The sequence below is a fragment of the Hemibagrus wyckioides genome, linkage group LG09, assembly GCF_019097595.1.
Source record: "Hemibagrus wyckioides isolate EC202008001 linkage group LG09, SWU_Hwy_1.0, whole genome shotgun sequence".
NCBI lineage: Eukaryota > Metazoa > Chordata > Actinopteri > Siluriformes > Bagridae > Hemibagrus > Hemibagrus wyckioides.
Genome location: NC_080718.1, coordinates 1,802,173 through 1,825,158, shown reverse-complemented (window position 1 = coordinate 1,825,158; position 22,986 = coordinate 1,802,173). Strand labels below are relative to the sequence as shown.

Below are 22,986 nucleotides of genomic sequence, written 5' to 3'. Positions count from 1 at the left end.
TAAATTAGCCTGGTCCCTCAAATACTGGAGGTTTTGTATATAAACCTATTCACACATTAATGAAACAGAGCCTTAGAACCTTTATGATCCCAGCAGAGGGGATATTTTTTTGTGAAGAACTGTATACAGGTTCCACCTTATGTTAGTGTCCTAGCAAGTATGTGGGTGGGGGTGGGGGTGGGGGGGGGTAGACATACACTATATTGCCAAAAGTATTCGCTCACCCATCCAAATATTCAGAATCAGGTGTTCCAATCACTTCCATGGCCACAGGTGTATAAAATCAAGCACCTAGGCATGCAGACTGTTTTTACAAACATTTGTGAAAGAATGGGTCGCTCTCAGGAACTCAGTGAATTTAAAACCTCGTGTGGCCTTCAGGTTACCTCAAGAACAGTGCATAGATAGCTTCATGGAATGGGTTTTCATGAGTAGCTTCTCTGTCTGGAAATCTACTGGACGAGTCTGGGTTTGGCGGTTGCCAGGAGAACGGTACTTGTCTGACTGCATTGTGCCAAGTGTAAAGTTTGGTGGAGGGGGGATTATGGTGTGGGGTTGTTTTTCAGGGGTTGGGCTCGGCCCCTTAGATCCAGTGAAAGGAACTCTGAATGCTTCAGCATACCAAGACATTTTGGACAATTTCATGCTCCCACCTTTGTGGGAACAGTTTGGGGATGACCCCTTCCTGTTCCAACATGACTACACACTGGGGATTTCAGAGCATTAATGACAGACATTAATGTCAGGTGAGAAGGCCTGGTGAATTCCAGTGGACTGTTTCTGAAATTGCTGATCACCTGATATTTTCATGCTCAAGTTTATTCAGAATGGTGAAGAAAAACAAAAAATACATCTGGCGAGCAGCAGTTCTGGTTGAAGAGAGAATTCAGAGGAGAATGACCAGATTGATGTCCAGCTTAAAATGAAGTCTAAGCTGACAGGAAGTTACCACATACAACTGTGATGAGCAGAAAAGCCTCACAAAAACTTCAGGTGAATCTTACAGCAGCAGAAGACGACGACGACAACAGGTTCGAGTCCTGGCAGCATAGAACATGAATCTGAGGCTACAATGAGCGCTTATTTACTGTCCAGCGTCACCCAAATGACGATGAGGTTCCCTTCTGAGCCTGGTTCCTCTCAAGGTTTCTTGCTCAGATCATCTCAGGGAGTTTTTCCTTACCATAGGCTTGCTCATTAGGGATAAATAGTAACTTAACTTTATGTTTCTATACTTCTGTGAAGCTGCTTTGAGACGATGTCCATTGTTAAAAGCGCTATGCAAATAAATTGAATTAAAAAACTGAATTAAAACTAAACAGATAAAGATAAAGGAGGAGTTTTTTTGCTGCTGACTACTGTATGAATGACACACTACACATTTAATACACCACTTTTCACTCTGTACCATTACCACATCTTACTTCTTATTTATAAGAAGTATAAATGTGTACAAATAACAGTCTTGAATCTGAGCAGCAGCACAGGTGTTCCTATTAAAGTGAGCGGCGCTCTGAGTGATACCTGAGCAGGCACATTTGCTTAAAGGCTGCTTAAACATTTGCACATGGGGATCACCTGCATCCTACCTGTAAGTAGCGGGACTGGTATCCAGTGAGCGCCTCTCCTAAAGGGACAACAATCTTCTCTACGCTCCGCTGATGGGAGTGGGCCTGAACGTCTGGACTCTCCTCTGAGCGCAGCTCGATGTGAGAGATCAGCAGGTTGGAGATGACTTGCTGTACAGCCTACACATACAGAGAGAATGAATAAAGCACATAACCATATCATGAACGCTGACTCTGGAACATTCTGCAGTGTTCTCTGCTGCCACAGTGCCACTCGAATCGAATGCTCCATTCTGTATAATAATGAGCTTGTTCTATTATGTAAGCGTTTTGTTTTTTTCCCCATTAACAAATTACACTTGTAAGGTGGAGGTTCGGTATGAACATTTTAAAAATACAGAGGCGCTTTCTGTAAAGAAAGATTTTACGTGTTCATGACAGAAGACTGGGTTTATGGTGTTTTATGGAATTTGAAGGAGGAGAGTGAGTAAGAGAGAGAGAGAGAGAGAGAGGGAGAGAGAAACAGAGAGAGTGCAAGAGTGAGTGAACGAGTGAGCAAATGAGTGTGTGCGCGTGTGAGAGAGAGAAAGAGAGAAGAAAGAGAGAGTGAGTAAGTGAGCAAGTGAGTATGTGTGTTTCTGAAAGAGAGAGAGAGAGAGAAAGAGAGTGAACGAGTGAGCAAATGTGTGTGTTTATGTGAGAGAAAGAGAGCAAGAGTGAGCGAATGAGTGAGTGAGTGAGAGAGAGAGAGCGAGAGAGAAGCGAGCAAGAGTGAGTGAACGAGTGAGCAAATGAATGTTTTTGATAGAGAGCGTGAGAGAGAGAGAGAGAGAGAGAGAGAGAGAAGAGAGAGAGAGTGAACGAGCTAAATGTGTGTGTGTTTGTGTGAGAGAGAGAGCAAGAGTGAGCGAACAAGTGAGTGAATGAGAGAGAGAGACAGAAAGAGAAAGAAAAGAGAGAGAGTGAAGTGAGCAAACGAGTGAATGAGAGAGAGAGAGAGAGAGTGAGAGAGAAAGAGAGAAAAAAAAGAGAGAGAGACAGACAGTGAGAGTGAAAGTGTGCGAGAGATCAAGAGAGAAAGAGTAACAAACCTTCATGTCTGCACCAGGTGTAGCACTGAGAGCCAGGACGCGGAACTGTTTGGTCTGGTTCCATAATTCCCGCACCACCTGCAGGACATCGACATAGTGCCGGATTCATACAACAGCTCTCCTGATGTTTTAAGAACACTTCTAAACCCTCCATGCAGGACAGAAGTACCTGACAATACGCATGATTCCCTGATGCCTTGTGAGCTTCATCAATAACCACACACTTGATCTGAGGGGCAGGACACGTGTTTCGAGACAAATCGTTCACCATGACCTGCGGCGTGAGAAAGAAAACACGCCTGGATCGCCACAGCTCCCTCCTCTGTGGAGCCAGAGTACTCCCTGAAAGAGAACAGAGGATCAAGTAAACGTTTAGCAAACAATACGACAGCGTAGACTATAGAAGAGGAGCTACCGGTCAGCTCAGCCATGTGCTCCTGAGGAATCCCCATCACTCTGTAACATGCTTCGATCTGCTGAGCCACCAACGGCTTCGTAGGAGCCAGGAAGACTATTTTCCCAGACGGATACCACCGGTAGAAGTTATACATCACCACTGACGCTATGAAGGTTTTCCCCAGGCCGGTGGGTAGGCACACCAACGTGTTTTGGAATAGGGCTGCTTCCGAGATCTTCAGCTGATAATCTCGGATAGGATAGTTGGTCGGATAGATCCATATCCGTCCCGAGGAACCGTCAAAGCCTGGAAGATCTGCGCAAACTGCTGCGGAATCCAAAGGTTGGTTTTCCAGACTTTTTTCAGCCTCGTATACAGCTACGAGGATCAGGTCATCATCGACTTCGTCCATCTCCTGTTCCTGCCTTGATGCTGGTTGGACTGCAGAACCTTGGCCAACTTCAGCCCAAAGTGATGGCACGGCATTGTCCTTTCTCTTCACCTTTACCTGACTGTTTGTGGTTGCTCTTCGCCTCTGGGGTAACTTTTTCCCCCTGTCTTTATTCGAAAGGGTCTTAGGAATAGCTGAGCCCCAGGTCTGAAATAAAGTCTTCTGATTTGCACTGCTCATGGTTTTGTTTCTGTCATCAACCCTCAGCAGGCTGAATGCCGAGGCTGACTTTCTGTTGATCTCAGCATGAGACTTTAGTTTAAAGCAAATCGTGGATGTGAAAGCAGACTAGGTGTCTGTCATCTGATGCAGGCGTGACATGAACATCATAACACATCTGGAGACAGATACAATGTTAGCACTCATACCCCTCCCGACATACTGCATCTGTTATGCTAATGCTACTCGTATCTGAATAACCGTCTTCTCTTCAACAGCCGTGTGTTTTCTTTAAAATAAACGACAGTAGAGCGCGATAACATAAACGATAATAAACATCACAACGATGTTAAATGAATTGTTTTCGCTAGCTCGTGTTGCTGATCTGTTATACGGTTAAATGTGGCGCTCAGACATATGTGACGCTCTTCCTCTTCCATTAAAGGCGGTTTTGCTATCAAGAGGAAAGGTGGCTTTATTGCCACCTACCGGCCTGGAGTAAAAGCAATATAAATCGTTTAGCATTAAAGTTAAATGAAAACTATTGCTAGCGGTCTGCTACAGTATATTCGACTTAAAATGAACACTTTTAATGATGTCTACATCCATAGAGTATGTTGTCCCCTTTCTGTGTTGTTTTTTATCCTTCACCTGCTACATGTCGCACTTCTTGATGCAACCCTGATATTGCCCTGAAATCAGACCTGGGCCTCAGAGGTGCCTATCTGACCGAAGACTATCTGACCATAGGCATCATCAGATACTGTGCTGTCTCCAGTTCCTGCTTGTTCTTGCAGTGTTTTGCTTTCAGTTTTGTAAAATTGCAATTCGTTTGGATTCACGTCTGATGACTGACTAGGCCGTTGCAGAACATTACACTACTTTGCCTTTATCTTGCTTTTATTGTTTCAGGCATTGTCCAATAAATACTGAAGTCTTTGGCGGAATCTGAGCTGCCAAAAGTCCCTCCAAATCATTGAATTCAGGCTTTGTTTTTCAGGGGTTGGGCTCGGCCCATTAGTTCCAGTGAAAGGAACTCTTAATGCTTTAGCGTACCAAGACATTTTGGACAATTTCATGCTCCCAACTTTGTGGGAACAGTTTGGGGATGACCCCTTCCTGTTCCAACATGACTGCAGACCAGTGCACAAAGCAAGGTCCATGAAGACATGGATGAGTGAGTTTGGTGTGGAGGAACTTGACTGGCCTGCACAGAGTCCTGACCTCAACCTGATAGAACACCTTTGGGATGCATTAGAGCGGAGACTACGAGTCGTTCTAAAACTAGGACATCTGCCTTTATATGCACACGAATGTAATACGGAGTTGTCCGTTGCTTTGCAGTTAAACCTGCTTTAAATCTTCTGAGAAGGCTTTCCACATGGTTTAGGAGTGTGATTATGGGAATCTTTGACCATTCCTCTAAAAGCGTCATTTGTGAGGTCAGGCACTGATGTTGGATGAGAAGGTCCGGCTCGCAGTCTCTGCTCTAATTCATCCCAAAGGTGTTCTATCAGGTTGAGGTCAGGACTCTGTGAAGTTCCTCCACACCAAACTCGCTCATCCATGGACCTTCCTTTGTGCACTATTTTATTTTCTTTTTAATAATTATCATTTTGCATTTTTTTAGTCTAAATTAAACCCCAAAAGGATCTAAATCCTATTTTTCACAAAAATCTTTGCCTCCCCTTAATTCAATTTGTTTTTCTTTATATAGCATTTTAATAATATAGCATCAAATATTGCGACTTATGTTGAAAGGATCTTGAGTATGAACATCATTGGATTTATTTTTTCTCAGATGAGATATCCATTAGTAGTTAAAAGCCCATCCTTTATTGCAGTTACGATCTCTTAAATCATAACTGTGTATAAATTACTGGTACATTTCCGGGTATTTGTGTGTGTGTGTATGTATGTGGGTGGGGTATTAAAAAAGCCCTTGATGCAAGCCTTTATCTACATTTCTTGATCCTATTCCCACACTGGATCTTTGTCCCAACTATTCTTAATCCAGTGACTCTTAATCTTGGGGCTGCAGATCACCGGATAGCCACAAGAGGGCGCCACAGTATTCAGCAAACCCAGGTTTACTGAAATAAAACATTTTATTATATAGATCAATCTTCGTCATACACCGTGTTGAGAAACATATTCAATATAAATTAACATTAGAGCTCCAAAAAGTATTTAAAGACTGGCACCATACTGAATTACAGAACCTGGGCATAAATTCATGTGTAGACTACAAATATAGCTATTAGTCTGAAGCATCAAACATTTTGTTTTAACTGTTACCATTCACCAAAAATATGGCTGCTTACAACCAGCGTTCATTTCTGTATACATCAAAATATATGTTTTTTGTACTAGAAATATATTCTTTTTTCACTCCACCTCTATATTTGGTCATGCAAAAAAAAAAAAAAAAAAAAAAAGGAGAGTAGGACAGGTCCAACTTATCAGTGAATCATAGAGTTTTCATCTAAACACACACTCACACACGTCACATTACATACTGCAATATGACAGAGTGGACATAAAGCTAATACTGTGCCATTACACTTCATAGCCATACAATACAAAAGTGTTCGTAAATCATAAACGCACAAAAGGTTTAAAACAACCGTTTAAGACTCCTCATAGAAAAGTCACGTGTCACAAAAATGACATTCTGCATCGTTGCCTCGGGATATGTCGACATTTTGTAAAACTCACCAAGAGAAAATATAACAGCAACAATCACAGAACAATATATATATATATATATATACCTAAAGTCACCATGACAACCATTATCATGATAGTGTTACTAGTACAAAGTGCCATAAGAGCAGAGCTCCAGGGAATCTTAAACCTGATTTACCACAAGCTAAAAATCTATCTTCCTTTAGTTCGGGACTTTTTAAGGACTCATAGCATTTTTTGCTCATTCGAAAGTGATAAAAGTTTTATTCTTCTATTTTTATTTATTCTTTTTTTTTTTTTCTTAAAGTGCAGGCACTGTGAGAACTCTATTTTCAAGTAGTTTTTTTTTTTTTTTTCTCAGCCGGGGAAAAGTCGTAACGCGTAAAGGTTCTCGGATCTCAGAGGGGTGTGAGCGTCTGCAAAATCTCATTCAGGCTCTTAAAGATGTTGGAAGGTTGTGAAGCAGCTTGGTTTAGCAGCATGGGGCCCATGTGAGCGTGCAGCGCTTGGCACAGGTTGGCAGTGGCTCCTCTCATGGTGCCGCTCCTGCCGTGGACGGTGCCGCTCTTACAGGACGAGCCCAGGAGGTGCCAAAGCAGAGGGAGGGCTTTCTGCTCAACCAGCTGTGGCTTGCGGGGATACAGGTCTCGGACCAACTCTGAGAAACAGACAAATCAGGGTGCACAAATATATGTTATACAGACGTGGAGAAAAATGGGGATGTTGTAGCTTAGTGGTTAAAGGTGTTAGACTTCTAATTGGAAGGTTGTGAGTTCGAATCCCAAGATGCTACTGCTGGGCCCCTGAGCAAACCCTCAGTTGCTCAGTTGTATAAAACTGAGATGGATAAGGATAAGAGCGTCTGCCAAATGCCAGGAGAAAAAAAATCAAGGAGTCAAAGTCCTGACCTCAACCCCACTGAGATACTTCCAAGAGCTGTGTGTAAATAAATAAATTCTGACAAACATGGACTGTAGGAAATATAGTACAGAAGAATAGGCCAAAATTTCTCCAACCCCCCCCCTCCATGAATTTATTTCATGCTTTATTTATTTTGTTACACGTAATTCCAGTCTATAAATTAAATCAATAAAGTAATAAGGAATTGCAACAGCTAACAAGTATTACAAACACAGCTGTGTTAAATTTCTCCACATCGTTTTTTCCATACGTCTTCCCCAGAAATTTCACACTGCAAACACAATACGATATTGTTATTACGCATTTTAAGCATTACAGATGATCCAGAAAGCATTTCTTTCCAAGCGAAACATCCATGGGAATAATAAGATTTCTGTCAGGACATGACTGGGGCAGGCAGAACATACAGAATCTTCTCTTTAGACACTATGAGCACCGTGGACATACCTGCAACTCTATCGACAAGGTCCAGTTTAGCCTTCCCACTGAGAAACTGTGCCTTTGTGCAAAATGGCTGAAGTAGTAGGGTGTTGTCTGGAAAATACAAAAAAAAAAAAAAATCGGTATACATAGGACAAACAAAATAATCCTAGACTGCATGAATCATACAACATACACGGCAATCACGTATTCAAATGGCAAAAACGACAAAAGCGTCAATTACAATAACAATAACACTGATGATCTCCTCATCATGGCACCTGTTAGTGGGTGGGATATATTAGAGGCAGCAAGTGAACATTTCGTGCTTAAAGTTGATGTGTTAGAAACAGGAAAAATGGGCAAGTGTAAGGATTTGAGTGAGTCTGAGAAGGGCCAAATTGTGATGGGCTAAAAGACCGGATCAGAGCGTCTCCAAAACTGCAGCTCTTGTAGGGTGTTCCCGGTCTGCAGTGGTCAGTTTCTATCAAAAGTATCCTTTAAAGTTCTGTCAGTGTCCTTGAAGTCCTGTAATATGCCGTGCCACAAAGGAAAAATGGTTCAGGAATGGTTTGATGAGCACAACAACGAGTTTGAGGTGTTGCCTCTAAATTCACCAGATCTCAATCCAATCAAGCATCTGTGGGATGTGCTGAACAAACAAGTCCGATCCATGGAGGCCCCACCTCACAACTTAGACGAATTAAAGGATCTGTTGCCTTGATGTGTCAGGGGTGTTTTGGCAGGAAAAGGGAGACCAATACAATATTAGGCAGGTGGTCATAATGTTATGCCTGATTAGTGTGTGTAGACAGAGAGCCCGACCAGGATTTTCTTTGCATTTTGGAGAAAATAGCAACACTGAATCCTTGAATGTAATTTGTCTAAAGATACTGCTTACTCTTATAACACCAGCTTTGGCATTATTGTAGATTAATGTGCAGGTTCGAATACATCATTCATTTCAATAGCTAAACAGCTCATTCCCATAGATGCGATACATAATCCATTCCCTCACGGACTTCACGATTTTGTGATCGCTTGAAATTGGTCAAAATTACATCAGATATTCCACAGATCTGGGCCAAGACACGTTGTGTGAGGTCATCACAACGCCCATTCAGCCAAAGCCTCCTCCGAGTCATGTGCATCCTACATAAACACAGCTTTCATATAAGTAGCAGTTTAAAAGAAGGATCCTGTGGTTGCAGTTTCACTAGATCAAGTAGATTTTATTCAACAGTGAAAAGTCTGTAACTGCTGAAATAGTGAAATTTCCCATGAGACATCTATATAAAATTTAATAGAAGACGTAGTAGCACGTAGTCAGTGCTTTATGAAAGGAAAAACAAGAGGCTGTTGAGCGGACATGTTCCTCCACATTAAATGTAACTATAAATAAATATAAAATAAATAAATTATGACATGTTGCTATATCGAAAGGCCAGGAGAGAAAGGAACCCACCAAGGTTATCGATCAGAGCGTGTATGGCACCCGTTGCAGCCGTGTAGATGCTGTTATTCTTCGAGTTGAGGTGGTTGTCCACTATAGCTGGGACAAGGATATAAACCACTTGGGCCAAGTTGTCTTTAAGTAAGGTGATTATCTTCTGTAAGGCCTCCAGCGCGTAGAGGTTCACTTTACTGTTTGACTCCTGCAGCCTTTCTTTAAATGCATCGAACACCTGGGTGAAAGACAGAAACAGTGTAAACTTTCTTTAGTTCTTGATGATATAAAAAGTCGGGCTGCAAAAACCCCTGAGCTGCCACCATCACACAAATCTCCCATCTGGAAAGCCTAGAGCTTATGGATCATTTTATTCTCCCAATTTATCCTCTCATATATAGATCACTTCTTAAAGCTGCCTAAAAATCACTCGAAGATGCCTGAAGAAATTACCGGAAACATGTTGCTCATGACCATGTATGTGTTTTCCTCACAGTCAGCCACCAGCTGATCGATGCCCTTGATGCGTTCTCGGAAGTCTTTTGAAGCGAGCATGGCTTTGAGCTGCTTGACATACTCGGTCTTATCTGCAATGCTGTGGAACGGAGTTTTGCTGCTGTCTTTGCTGGAATACACACATAATTGCACACATCAGCAGTCATGCTCTTCTCCCACTGATCCGCATTCACATACACAGTTCTATATTTTTCCTTTCCCACCTGTATAGTAACTTCTATTCCACTGTCCTTTTGTCAAATTCTATTAGTATTATATTTTATATATATATATATTTGTATTCTTCATTTCCATGACCTGGACAGTGAAAGCATTTCACTACATGTCCTACTCTATATGGTTGTGTGTGCAGCAAATTACATTTGAAGTTTAAGACAAAACTATCCTACAGGGCCAGAAAAACAAAACAAAGTCAAAACTTGTTTTATTTTATAATTCCGAACATTTAGAAATTTACCTGCTGGAAAACTGAGGTTCGCGAGTGAGAGATGAGGCACGCACCATTCCACCGCCAGAAATGGAGCGCCTACCTCGAGCTGAAGGAGTGTCCTGAGGCATTTCACCCAGTCCCTAAAGATCACAATTATTAAGTCAAGCTTAAAAAGCAACCAAGAGCTGTGGTTCTTAACACAAATGGATCTACTGTGGACAATCATGCACTGACACCTTGGTTTTCAGAGTGGCGACAGTGTCCTTGATGGTTGCCAGGTCTTTGGCAGGGATGTACTTTTCCGCCATTTTGTCAAAGTCCCGGTGAGACGACAAGAACAGCAGCATCTGCCGGCCAAAATATCTGAGAGAAATAATGATCTGATAAGGCTGCAAGCTTATGAAATAATCAAGTAGTAATGAGCTGGGTGACTAACCTGGTTTCTTGTGAAGAGTCTTGCGCCAGTTTGGAGACAGCAGGTAAGATTCGGTCAGTGAGATCTTTAGTTCCAGACAATAAGCGTGCAACGCTGATCTTCTCAACCAGAGTAGTCAAGTGCTGAGCAGTGCACTTCCTTACGACTGCATTTAAGTGACTGTTGGGAACAGAAACCAGAAAAGAAAGGGAAACTGAACATGAAGAGAACATGAATCTTTTAATATATAGTGAATATAGTTTTATTTTGGGCAAATAAAGGACAATCTGAAAGTTATGAAGCAAAGAGTCTAGGGTCATTTCCATGATGCAGTTCATATATTACTCTACGTAGGCAAAAGTATGTGGACACCTGACTATCACTCCCATATGTGATTTTTGAACATCTCATTTAGTATTTCATTCCTGCTTTTGATTTTTAAGAGAAGGACTTCCACCAGATTTTGGACTGTGGGGATTCTTTGTAAATCTTGCAAGAACATCTTTTCTCTAATTGACTGCCATGTCACTTCTCTTCTAGTTAATTCAAAAATATAGTGTATAAAAAGTGTGTAATAAATTGAATAGACATTTTATGGGACACCAGAGTAACAACATGCCTAGATCAGAATATAAACCTGTCCTGACAGATAGAGACAGCTTCCTGAAATATACCAGAGTCCTCCGGTGAGTAGGGCGTTCATGCTGCGTGTAGGTGTGCAGTTCTGCACCATGCTGTCCAGTGCTGCATCCACATCCTGCCTAATGAAAGCATTGGACTCTCCAGCTTTGTGTAGCAGAACTTTGGCTGTGGCTTCCAGCTCCTGGTCCATTCCCTTCTGCAGGCCAGAGTACATCTCTCCTAGAGTCACCACAGCAATGCGGGACACTCCCGAGCGCAGGTTCCGAACCTGCAGCACAGAAAGTGTTAATAAAAACTGGACTGCCCAATTATGCGAATACCAATATAACTTGAATACAATCAACACTAGACTTAATCATACAGAGGCAGTGTTATGTGCATGTTAACATATTTTTTCTCTGCAAAACACAAATTATTTGCTGGAGAATTAATGTTTCACAAGAGCAAATAACAGGACATGGATCGATCACTTAACAGAGCTCAAATACCCGTGCACACCTGTAGTGCAAAGTAAAGGAAGGACTTACTGACCTCTTGAATGAGGGCAAGGCAGACATCATGAAGCCTACTACTAAGCACATCGGTGTGATACCGTGCCAAACAGCGCAGGAACATGAGCCCCTCGATTTTTTTCTCCCTGTAGGAGGACACAGGATTTGTATTAATGCACTTTAGTACAATGCTGAACTGAAGCCTTCCAGACCGGAGTTAGGCGACCCTGATTTAAAGAAAAAAAAAAAACATTTCTTGAATGAGATGTAAACTAGTTCACTACATTCTGTAGGCACTGGACTCACCAGTCATCTGAGCTAAGCAGTCTGAAGCTCTGAGTGAGGGCAAGCTCTGGTCTGGAGAATGGTCGCAACTCCACCTGTTCATTGGGATCCTTCTTCGGGGTAACAGGCATGATTTCATCTAAACAGAGAATACAGATTAAAGATATTTCTCATTCATGTCTCCGTTTATAAAAATAATCAGATTATTATATAATGCTAGAAATTATTTCATTACAGTTAGACGGTCCATTAACCTATAATAAACCTGGATATTATAATAAAGTCGAGGGAAATCAAAAATCAGAAAAACAGCAAGTATATTTAAAATAAACTGGCGCATTACCACAGCTGTTGGAGAGAGACGGCTGTACTCTGGTCAGACTGGGAGCTCTTCTCCGCCGTGGCAGCGTGTGTCTGCTAGGGAGGCCCGTAGGGGGGCTCGGCTGATGATGAGGACTGAGACATTTTGGGGGATTCTGGGGTCCCGGTGCACTTGTAGGGCTGGTAGGTGATTCCCTCATGAGGGTTTCAGGCTTAATGGAGTGTAGGATGCTACCGTTCAGCTGCAACTCTGGAAACAGGCGAGAAGTTAGGGTGAACCCAGAATTTCTGCAAGCATGATGAGGAGCTTTCAGAGAGTCAAATCTCTTACCTTTCAGAGATGCTGCATCATCTGAGCTCACTTCAGCTGTTACACGTCTAAGGTTCTGCCTTATTCGCGGTGTAGGCTGGGCTTCTTGCTGTTCTAACCAATGTTGGCGCATCTTATCCCTAGCAAACTTGGACAGCTTCACCCTCTCCTGTAATTGAAGAATGAAACATCTAGCAGTAGTAGAGTCTAAAGGAGCAGGCTTGTATTATGACACTCTGGAAAAACAGTGGAGAACAGTTTCCCTGTACCGTACACAAACATAATTTCGTCCCAAAAGTATTTCAACTGTACATTGGGAGTTATTAATTTGTTACTGTCTCTCTGAAGAAATACTTGTGAAGAAAAAAAAAACGATTAAAAAACAAATGACAAATTAGCTTATACAATCTGTTGAATGCTGTTTGGGCCAAGTGATGAAATACCAAAACAGCTTTAATTCATGCATGTATCATGACAGTGCAAGCTAATTACAGCCAGTCCCATGAAAAGCTTTAAATCAAGCTAAATTGTATTCTGAGCAAAAGTTTCTCATCAGTGAATCAGTTTATGTAGAGTTTTTTTTTGTATTATTTGGCCAAGACAGATTCACTCACCATTGCCTCGTCAGGTTCTGGGTTTTCATCAGAATCCACGTGACTCCCAGAGACAGCATGGCCATATACTCCAGCGGGTGGCTCCCATGAGGCTTTATTTATGGACTCATCCTGCTCAGGACATGTGGTCACTTCAGGGCGGCTCGGAAGTACCATGGAGCCAAAAACTCCTGCCAAAAGGAGATGTCAATTTTTAGTGTCAAAAGTGAAAGATTTTTTTAAAAAATGACAATAAATTTTTTATAATAGCAGACAGGTTGCACTGACCTCTCCCGACTACTCCCTCAGACATGTCGGTGACAGGGGAGGCCTTCCTGCTGTGTATCTGAGATTCTAAAAGACAAATGGTGGCGGTCATACATATATGCTATGTCTACAAACACATTTATTCAAATTACACAGAGCACCTAAAATCTAGACAGTAATTTTACCTTTCGCAGGCCTTAAAGCTCTGAGCGGCTCACGACCTGCAGGTCTAACATGAGGAGGTGAAGCTGCTTCTCTGTGCTTCTCTTCTGCTGCTGCTCCATTAGAGTAAGATACTCTCTGACCAATAACACTGACACTCGCGTCTGAAAGAAGCTTTTCCTGCTGTTGGACACCTGCAGTACATTTCACACACAGATCAGTAATGCGTTCACACAACCCATTCTAGATACTGGAAATATAGAGTGTCTTTGGCGGGCTGTTGTATATAAATATACCTTGAGGACTGGCTTCCATGGAGGAAGGAGTTTTCTTTTTCCCTGATGGCACTCTAGTGATACGCGTCTTTGCTGCTGAGTTCCCAGAGCTGCAGTGTGACGATGACAATGAGGTGACATTTTATTTGGTGTTCCACTTATTCAATACTGATGTTGTATGCTGTGATTAAACTGCATATAGATGATAATCTTATAGGGCTGGACAAGGTTTCACAAGTTTCGACAAAAAACTAACCTATGCCAAACAAATAAGAAAATAAATAAATGAGCACCTGTTTTTGGTGCCATTGATGGTGGGAGTGGTTGGAGAATAGAGGCTGGACAGTCCGCTCTCACTCAGTGGGCTTGTAACAGATGGAGAGGTCTGAGAGGACGAGTCCAGGTTTGGCTCAAGTTTGACGGCCGAGTCCGGACTGTCTGGATCCGGCTCTGAGCTGCTCATGCTTGCCTTTGCCCGCTTCTTAGCTGCACTGTTACGTAAGGAGCGCAGGGAGTTCATCATCTGCAAAAACACACATTGAGCCCAATACATCCAATCCAAACAACTTTGATGGGGTGCAGGAGGAATAAGATAATACCACTACCATAACAGAATTTTATAATTGTATTATCAGCATATGTTGAATCAAAAATGAATGGTGTATCCTAGAATGTAAATATATACAATTTTGCCCACACACCTCTTCCTTATCCACTGGCTCCTCATCCGGGTCCTGCAGGCTCATGACAGTCAGGTCGAGGTGGAGATTCCTGCTACGCTGATCTCTCTGGTTACCTGCATCCTGCGCAGACAGCTGTGTGATGGGCGAGATGGGTGGAGAAGACCTGACTGTGTTCAGAGCCTGAGGAAACGATGAGGAGGATGCAATGCTAGTCCGAGAAGGGTGCATTGGAGAACACCTGGTGGAGCCAGCCTCACCTGCATCAGGGATTAAAGATCCATGGTTGTCAATACACTGGATCTACTAAATCATATCCCCATCAAATGACCAAGCATTTACTGAAGTGATTATCAGTTAAAAGAACAACAGTTAGTGGTTGCATCCGGTCTTCATCAGTCTAAAACCCTAGACAACACTGAGTATTAGAAATGCCCTTGTCAAGATAAAATCCATTACAAAGTGGAAAATTCATGCTGTAGGAATATTATGGTACACAAATTATTTTATCCAAGAAACAAAAAGGTCAACTTTTTATACAGCTAGAGCATCAACCATTTTACTGACAAACTTAAAACAAGGTGGGGGATCCTAGAGTACAACACTGCATTTAAAATGATCCCATATGAGCCTCATTTATAAAACCATTTGGATGTCTAAAATCATTTGAAAGCTGTGGCAACGTTTTCAGCCTTTGAAATAATTTCTCCACTTTGTCCAATGTTGATGAAAATGCATTAATTCTTTAGCAGGTAGATCACATCACTTTACAATCATGTTACATCTTTCGTCTGAATAATAGTCGAGATGTTACGAGGTCACCGGCGAGTTCCATTATCGGTGCCTTAATGTCAGCGCAAGTAAAGCTGTCCTTACAATTATCAAAAGTTTATTGTGACATTGCCAGATTATCTGACAGTATGCCAACAATATCACACTTTGCTTTTCTTTTATGCACCAGTATCTTTCTGTATTTCTATATTCTTTATGTTTTCTGCAGTGAAGATTATCACAAGATACTAGGCCTAGGGTTCTTTATGACCATACACAAACATATCAATACAGATTTTGTAGAATTTGTCACCGAGTATACCGGAATACTACATAACCGTGTCCGTTTTAATGCCAGTCTAGTGTCTAGTGGTGACTTCAGATATATGCAAATTCTCTAATAACAACTTCGGCAATATACTGATACTTTCACATTATGGTATTTTAGACATTTGTAAAAAAAAACATAAGAATTTCCTATTATGTCCTCACAATTATTATTCCTCCACGGACTGGGTTCCCTGTGTCGTGGGCTCAGCTCTCGATTGTTGGGCCATGTGTTGGACATGGAGAGTGAGGAGTCAGCATGGCATCTGCGGGACAGTGTGGGAGTTAACTGAACCCCTGGCAGAGTGGCCAGAGGGTAGGAGGGCAGCAGAAAGGAGCCAGGAGGAGTGGGATTGGACGGGAGAGAAAAAGTACGCTCCACATTGGGATTTCCAGACCCTTGCAACCGCGACGTCTTGGGAACACCTGTAATGGAGAGAGCACACAATGGTATGAACCGTGCTACAAATCGTGTCTGCAACACTAACTGTGACCACAACAATATTTTTACGTCAGGGAGTCACCTCTCTCTGCATCGCTGGAGCTGACTGCTTTGAAAATGTCTGGGTTCGAGTCAAGGCTGCCGCTCCGGCGAAGTCTGACTGCAGTTTCCCTTTTCCGGCCTGAGGAGTTGGACTGAAGTGGTTCTCCTAATCCTAAATAGCATAAAAGAGAAACTATGTCACCATTACATTAGTACTGTATTTAACTAAAGGAGCTGCAGTATAGTTACCAATTAACAAACAAGATACTACAAGCAGGACTGTAAACCACACTTCAACAGACATTTGTGCTCTACTACGTAACACAGACTTTCCATTCGCTCATCTGGTCTATTTAAAGAACCTCTGGGATTATTCTCGGGGTTTCACAAACAGGGGTGCATTAGTGCCTTCATTAATGCGAGGCTGAGGCACAAAGACCCCTTCATAAAGTTCCCCTGCTACCTATGCGGACGAGCGGCATGTAAAAGCTGCCTTATGACTGGGACCATTCATAACATTCAAACCCAATATATTTGCTGACTACCAGATGTTTTTTTAAAACTTTGTATAATATCAAATTAATTTATCTATATTTGTCATTTGTCTTTTTTTTACTTGAATGTTTAAGGCTTGTTAGAAAACACCCTAGATGCATTTAAAGAAAACTCTACATCTACAAAAACATCCATCCACCGAGTTAAGCATCAGTCGAGCATAAGGCTGATTACAGACCCGAATACAACCTAGTGTTTGTTCAAACTGGGGAGATGACGAGTCTAATCTTAATCTCCCGTGTGAATACAGCATTTGATATAAATTTTCCTCGTCTACAAAGGCGTCTTGAGTGAATTTTACAAGCAGGCTAAATCCTTCCAGGGTGATAATGGTGCTATGGATTGTACTACTGCATATTCTATCTACTTCACTAAATTCACATAATTCCATTGTACCGATTCGCAACTAGCATTTCATATAACCAAAAACATGTGGATGGTCATCGATCTCTACACAGAAATAACTCAACAATTGGCCAGGATCTAAATCGAGTTTATGTTAGAGTGATTTCACGCACACACTTTCTATGTAAAAGTTTCTGAGTTTTACTATCATGGTAAGTTAATATCATCAATCCGAGGTTTCTTGTAAAAGGGACACTTAAAATGTTTGATGTCTTTTATATCACAGCAATTTGTTACAGGTTGCCATCTACAAATGAAGGAGACTTTTTAAGCATTTCCTGTCATCACTTATAGAGGCTTCTTTTTTTGTCGGTCTCTGGAAGTTAAACACAAAACACACAACTTGCCAAGAAAACCTAAAGCACCATTGCCCTGATGGCACCGACTTACTGGCACTGGAGTCTCCATCCATAAATGTTAAACAAACATCTCCTTACAAAGAGCATCAATTTTCTCCCTCTTTTTTTTCGTATCACTGTGCTTAGATTACATGGAGACTGGAAGTTTACCTCCAGTCTCCCTTAACTAGCTCTTGCACTCAATATTCCCCTGCTCCATCCCGGCAAAACTGTAAAAGGATGTGATAATCATGTGTTATCAAGGTGTTAACAAGCTGAAATGCATCAGAACAGGGGGAAATAATGAACCTGGTAACACTATGGCACTGAAAGAGTGGGCTGGGACTTAAAGAACGCTTAGTCAAGTTTAACTGAACTCGTCATGGCTTAACCTTGAAGATAAGCCAACATTATCTAAAATATCATTAATTATGATGAAACATACTGCAGAAGACACAGACAAAGAAAGAGGGAGATTGAAGTAATAGAGATCTAGTAACATGGACTTACCAGAGTGGGTGACATGAGTTTCCTGATTCAGCCTCGTGGAGGTAGTGAGATCTTCAAGGCTTGACTAAAGCAAAGAAAGAAAAATAGTCATCCATCTTTCCGAGACTAGACACAGGAGCTATGTTTATCTGGTATTACTGCGTGCACTACTACTGGCCAACAGCTTGTGGACACCTGACCATCACACTTATACATGTTTCTTCCCTAAACCGTTGGGCAGATGTCCCTGTACACTAGTGGAATATTTTCAAGATTGTCTAGCCTAGCCTAACACTTTTGGGATGAACTGGAACAGCGACTGAGCCCCAGGCCTCCTCAGCCAACATCAGCACATGACCTCATTAATGCTCTTGCAGCTGAATGGACATAAATCCCCAAAGCCACGCTCCAAAATCTAGTGGAAAGCCTTCCCAGAAGAGTGGCTGTTATTATAAAAGCAAAGACAGAATACATCTGGGATGGGCTCCATTTCCACAACCCAGCCACGACACAGACATGGTTGTTAGACACATTTCTGTGCCAAACCACTGGAGAGAGAGAGAGAGAGAGAGAGAGACTTTTTAACTTCCTTCACCACGCTCAACCCGACAGAAACATACCGAGAGTAATAAAAATTTGCGAAGTTTTATGCCTTATATTAGAAAAGCTCCAACAGCTGGAAGAAAAAAACAACATTTTTGCTAATATAAAATCAACTCCAGATTTATTGTCACCTTTAAGAGAGTAACTCTTACATTTTCTACTACTTTTCCTTTTCCTTTAATTAATAATAGATATTTAAGAAATGAAATCGATAAATAGATTTCATTTATAACATTTTCCCTCAAAAACTAGCAATAAAATGCAAGCAAATGGCCATTCCTTGACAAATTCCAGCTATCATTAATTCCTCTGTCGCTAGAAACTCTTTCTCTAAGTTTTGAGGAAACGCACTTGGTGGAAAGTAGGAAACATTTCCCCAAAGGCTCAGTGGTTAATTAGACTCGACTCCAGTCGCCATCGCAGGGAACGCCGAGATTCTCGATCAACATTGCTGCCTTGAGAACAAGAAGAAAAGCTCTTCCTCTTTTCCATAACCTTGATCTAAACAGTAATGAACGAGACTGTTTTACTTAACTATATCATTATATACATAAAAAAAATCCCAAATCCTTCATGATGATGGTTTTAAAGGGAGACTAAATGAAATTCTATACTGATTGAGAACTTGAATCGATGCTAAATGCGCTCAAATGGCTTAGACTCATGTGCCTGTGTACTAAGAACTAAGGATTACATCAGCTTCAGAGAATTCGAAGGTGGAATTTTATTTATTTGTTTTCTTTCCAAAAAAGTCATCACTGTGATAACGATCCACGTTGTGGCCTTTGCCAAAGCCCTTAGAGCTCGGCTCAGGTATCATGAAGCACGGTGAGGTGAACAAAATATGTTGGAGCCTTTTTAGCACCGTTGTGGGAGCCTGTAACCAGATCACTGCACTGTCTCTCTCTCTCTGTGACAGATGACCCTTTCCGAGCAATCTTTTCAAGTTCTTAGCAGCTGTTAACAATCTTGGCAACATGGCAACCAGATTCCATGAGTCAGCAGACGGAAGGGTCAAGAAGGGGATGTGGTAGGCTGAGAAGGAGGGTATCACAACAAAAACAGATTTTTTTCAGGTTTTGTAGTATATTTAAAGGTAACTGGTTCAACAAAAAGCATGCTTTTTTATGTAATGCTGATCTTTAAACAAGTTTCATTGAAATAAATGCTTTAACCATTACTATGGATTATGCCAAAAAGTTTCAATTTTCATCGAAATATATTTTGCCCATTTTAAGATAATGCTTATCTTTGGACGTTTTTCATTTAATCTGAACCTAACGTTAAAGGCTTAATTCCCAACACCTCTAAATTTGGTAGAAACACTTAGCAGGATAATGCGACACCCACCATTTGGCCAAAGCGTCACCTCCAGCTGATGCATCACTCACACTCACCCTCACCCTCACACACACCTTTGATTAGCCTAATTAGGAAATTATGCTGAGAGTTCACATTGAGCTGAAATTTAAAAAGCACCCAAGGACACGTTGAGGGAAAAAACCTGGACTACACCTATAAAAAACAAAACGTACATAGCCATTTCGATATTCAATCTGATCATTTTACAGGAGAGACAGGCACATGACTCATAAAACGGCAGACAATGTCTAACCCTCATATTTAATTTGCACCCAACCAGATGAATATCTCGGTGGGAGACAGACCGGTCTGTATGGAAACTCGTACAGCTGAAATACCACAGACCTGCCATCATATCGGCACCTTAAACCATTGCAAGAAATATCAGCGTGACAATTCAGACCATTGTTCTCTGCCTTTACATTTCGTCAACATATTTTCCTGTACATTAAAACGAAACAGTGCTGGCTTAAGAGTTTTTTAAACCCTCAAGGGCGCTTGATCATGATTGCTCTAAAACATAAATGTGGGGAATTTCTGCAACTTAAAGATCCACCAACTGATAGCTTAAGGGGGCAGCTGTGATCATTGTTCACAAGTTTCTGTGTGGCTGGTGCCAGCGTTTGAAGCAATAAACCCAGCCACCTAATAGACAAATATAAACTTCAAAAAAGTAGAGCCTATTTGATGTTCCAAGCTTCTATTTCTATGCAACATTAAAGGCATGAGCTAATCCCTCACCTTATCAGACAATTTTCCATTCAGTGCACTGCAGGGCTCCTGATTTCCCGCAGATGGAAGGCTCGACCTCTCCCAGGGTAGCTTGTTTTTGCCCTTTCCGGCACTCACTATCCTCCTCTGTAATGGCATCTCCTCAGTCAGGGATCCGACACTACTGTAGGCAGTCGGCCCTTCCGAGTCCGCGTCCGTCCTGTGACTCCTCGCGCTGTTCGATCTCCCTCCATTAAGAATCCAATCCAGATCAGCGCCAGAGCCGAACTGAGGCGTGCGTCGCTGGCCGGGTTTGGGGATAACCAGTGCGTATTCCACCGTACCGTCTGCAGATAGCCGAGGAAGGATGTGTCTGGCCCTTCGCGCCTGTACGGCAGCCATAAGACCCTCGGCATCACCGGTGAGCTCCACCCTGTCTATGGCCTTCATGATCGGCTGCTTCTTGCCCATGTCAAGGCAGTAATCAAAAACAGCGAAGAGCTCCAGGGCTGCATGTCGCACCCTCTTCTTGCTGTCTGCGAGATAAGGAGCAACCAGAGAACACAGATGTGGGATGTTGAAGTCTTTCCTGGGATGAGTGAGCATGGCAGCTGTAATGATGTTGAGGACATCCTCTCTCACTCTTGAGTTTTTGTGCTTCAAGTGCCCGGTTACAAGCTCCAGTACTTTCTGTGGCCCTATGATCCTCGTGAGCTGCCGAAAAACGTTCATGTATTCGTTCCGCGGAAGAGCGCGCGTGTCCCCCAGGGTTTTGAGAGCCATGTGCACGATCTGTCTGTAATATGGGTGCACATCATTGTCCAGCTTTTGAACAAGGAGGTTCAGGACCTGTAAAGTGCCATACAAGACTTTAAAGTTGGGGTCATCCAGGAGTTTGTGTAAAAAGCAAATGAATTCCACAATACTGTCAAAGGAAACAGCTTTCAGGTCCAGCTCAGACAGGACGGTTTTCAGTTCTTCTACCCCATTTGTTCGGTTCTGGTAGTTCTCGTGATCAAGGAGTTGTTCGTGTAACTCCAGAGGTATTAATCCATAAATCATCATTGAGTGGGCTCGTCAGAGTCTGGCCAAGGCCGAGCTTACCGAGTGACTGCGGGTTATTTCTAAGAGCCTATAGACTTGTTGGGATTTTATAAAGCTCATCCTGACAGGAGTTTGTGTGAGCACGCTTCTGTAAAAGTGGTCACCAAGAAAGAAGTCTAATGTGAGAGCATGTGTGTAAACACACTCTCAAGTTAAGCTGCTGAAAAAAGCCAAATACATCAACACCCTGATCGAGTACAGCTGAGAGGAGAGACAACAACGCACTGACATTCTGCCACTGAGTGGTGGCAAAAATAACTAAACGTAAATATGTCTAATCAACCTGTAGCTTTTGCTCATATGACTCTAGACCTGTAGTTAAGGCACTGCGGTCTTCTGGTTACTGTTAGCACATTTCAACGCAACCTGCTAGTTACTGGAACCAGGTTAACCAGCTAACTGGTTCATCTTTAGGACCATCCAGGACCATGCTGGAACGGATGAGGAGAAAAGAACTAAACAGCTGACATACGAACCGAGTTTGGCTAGCCATGTTGCCAAGCCTACAACAATCATCACGACGATGCATTTAAAACGAGAAAAATAAACATTTTTTTTTTTTTTTTTTTTTTTTTTACAGAAGCTAGATGTGCGTTTTCCGTCTAGTCACCGATTCTTAACTTGAGCAAGCACAAGCACTCCGCTATATACAGTACATCACATTCCAGCGTCGCTATGAATTAGCCTCGGTACGTTAAGAGCGCAGTCTCCTACTGTAATCAGCTCACGAGGAGGGGTTTTTTTTTTTCCCCCACTTCTTTTAATACCAGACTCGAGGTGCTCAAGCCTGGAGACTTTGTTTGCAGTTTTATTCGCCGTCCACGGTTGATTTTTTTCGCGACGCTTCTTGGTGCTGTGTTTGGAATCAAAATGGCGCAGCATGGTCACAAACCAACTGCTTCCATGGTGACGCCAAGTCTTGGAAGCACGAGAGCGCAACTCCTGCAAAGAACTATGGGATTTGTATGAAGCTGCAGGATTTTTTTTTTTTTTTTTAGCAAAGGCGTGCACTTTGTGAAATAACAGTCTTGCCTTTAAATCCAGTTCATACGCATCATTTACTCAGTATGATGAAACATACACGGTTTAGGTAAAAAAAAAAAAAAAAGTGTAACAATATACATATTGGTGCATTGCTGCCTCACAGCTCCAAAGGTTACTGTGTGGAGTTTTGCATGTTCTCCTCATGTTCCTCTCTGGTTTCCTCCCAAAAACATGCAGGTAGCATTGTAGGCTACTTTGACTGTAGCTGGGAATAAGAGTGTGTAGGTTTCCCTGAGATGGACTGGCATCATGTCCTGTGTGGGT

General features: G+C 42.1%; 2 protein-coding genes across 2 annotated transcripts in view; both read right to left on the bottom strand.

Moving 5' to 3' along the window:
- The window catches only part of fancm (FA complementation group M), a 28,328-nt gene extending 24,229 nt beyond the window's left edge, over window positions 1-4,099 (bottom strand). The window contains exons 1-4 of the mRNA XM_058399645.1: window positions 3,075-4,099; window positions 2,829-3,001; window positions 2,660-2,737; window positions 1,590-1,748 (exon numbers count right to left, since the gene is read on the bottom strand). Of these exons, the coding sequence (XP_058255628.1) occupies window positions 1,590-1,748; window positions 2,660-2,737; window positions 2,829-3,001; window positions 3,075-3,687 (1,023 nt within the window). The 5' untranslated portion in view covers window positions 3,688-4,099. The remainder of the gene's footprint in view (window positions 1-1,589; window positions 1,749-2,659; window positions 2,738-2,828; window positions 3,002-3,074) is intronic.
- A 2,319-nt stretch (window positions 4,100-6,418) lies between these two features.
- On the bottom strand, window positions 6,419-22,585 carry LOC131359759 (TOG array regulator of axonemal microtubules protein 1). Its single transcript, XM_058399844.1, has 22 exons — window positions 20,605-22,585; window positions 17,920-17,983; window positions 16,152-16,283; window positions 15,793-16,053; window positions 14,551-14,789; window positions 14,143-14,372; window positions 13,871-13,959; window positions 13,598-13,768; window positions 13,434-13,499; window positions 13,167-13,336; window positions 12,574-12,721; window positions 12,265-12,492; window positions 11,943-12,060; window positions 11,677-11,782; window positions 11,178-11,413; window positions 10,525-10,683; window positions 10,325-10,451; window positions 10,116-10,228; window positions 9,596-9,767; window positions 9,161-9,380; window positions 7,723-7,809; window positions 6,419-7,012 (listed from the first exon to the last, which is right to left on the bottom strand). Exons 1-22 carry the CDS (start codon window positions 21,637-21,639, stop codon window positions 6,753-6,755), a joined length of 4,431 nt encoding a protein of 1,476 aa, XP_058255827.1. The 5' UTR covers window positions 21,640-22,585; the 3' UTR covers window positions 6,419-6,752.
- Window positions 22,586-22,986: the final 401 nt, after the last annotated feature.

Excerpts from the sequence above, each read along its gene's own strand:
- LOC131359759 (XM_058399844.1), bottom strand. The coding sequence starts at position 21,639 with ATGATGATTTATGGATTAATACCTCTGGAGTTACACGAACAACTCCTT. Across the intron at positions 13,337-13,433 it reads TGAGGGAGTAGTCGGGAGAG|GAGTTTTTGGCTCCATGGTA; the intron begins GTCAGTGCAACC and ends TCCTTTTGGCAG. Across the intron at positions 7,013-7,722 it reads CCTTGTCGATAGAGTTGCAG|AGTTGGTCCGAGACCTGTAT; the intron begins GTATGTCCACGG and ends TCTGTTTCTCAG.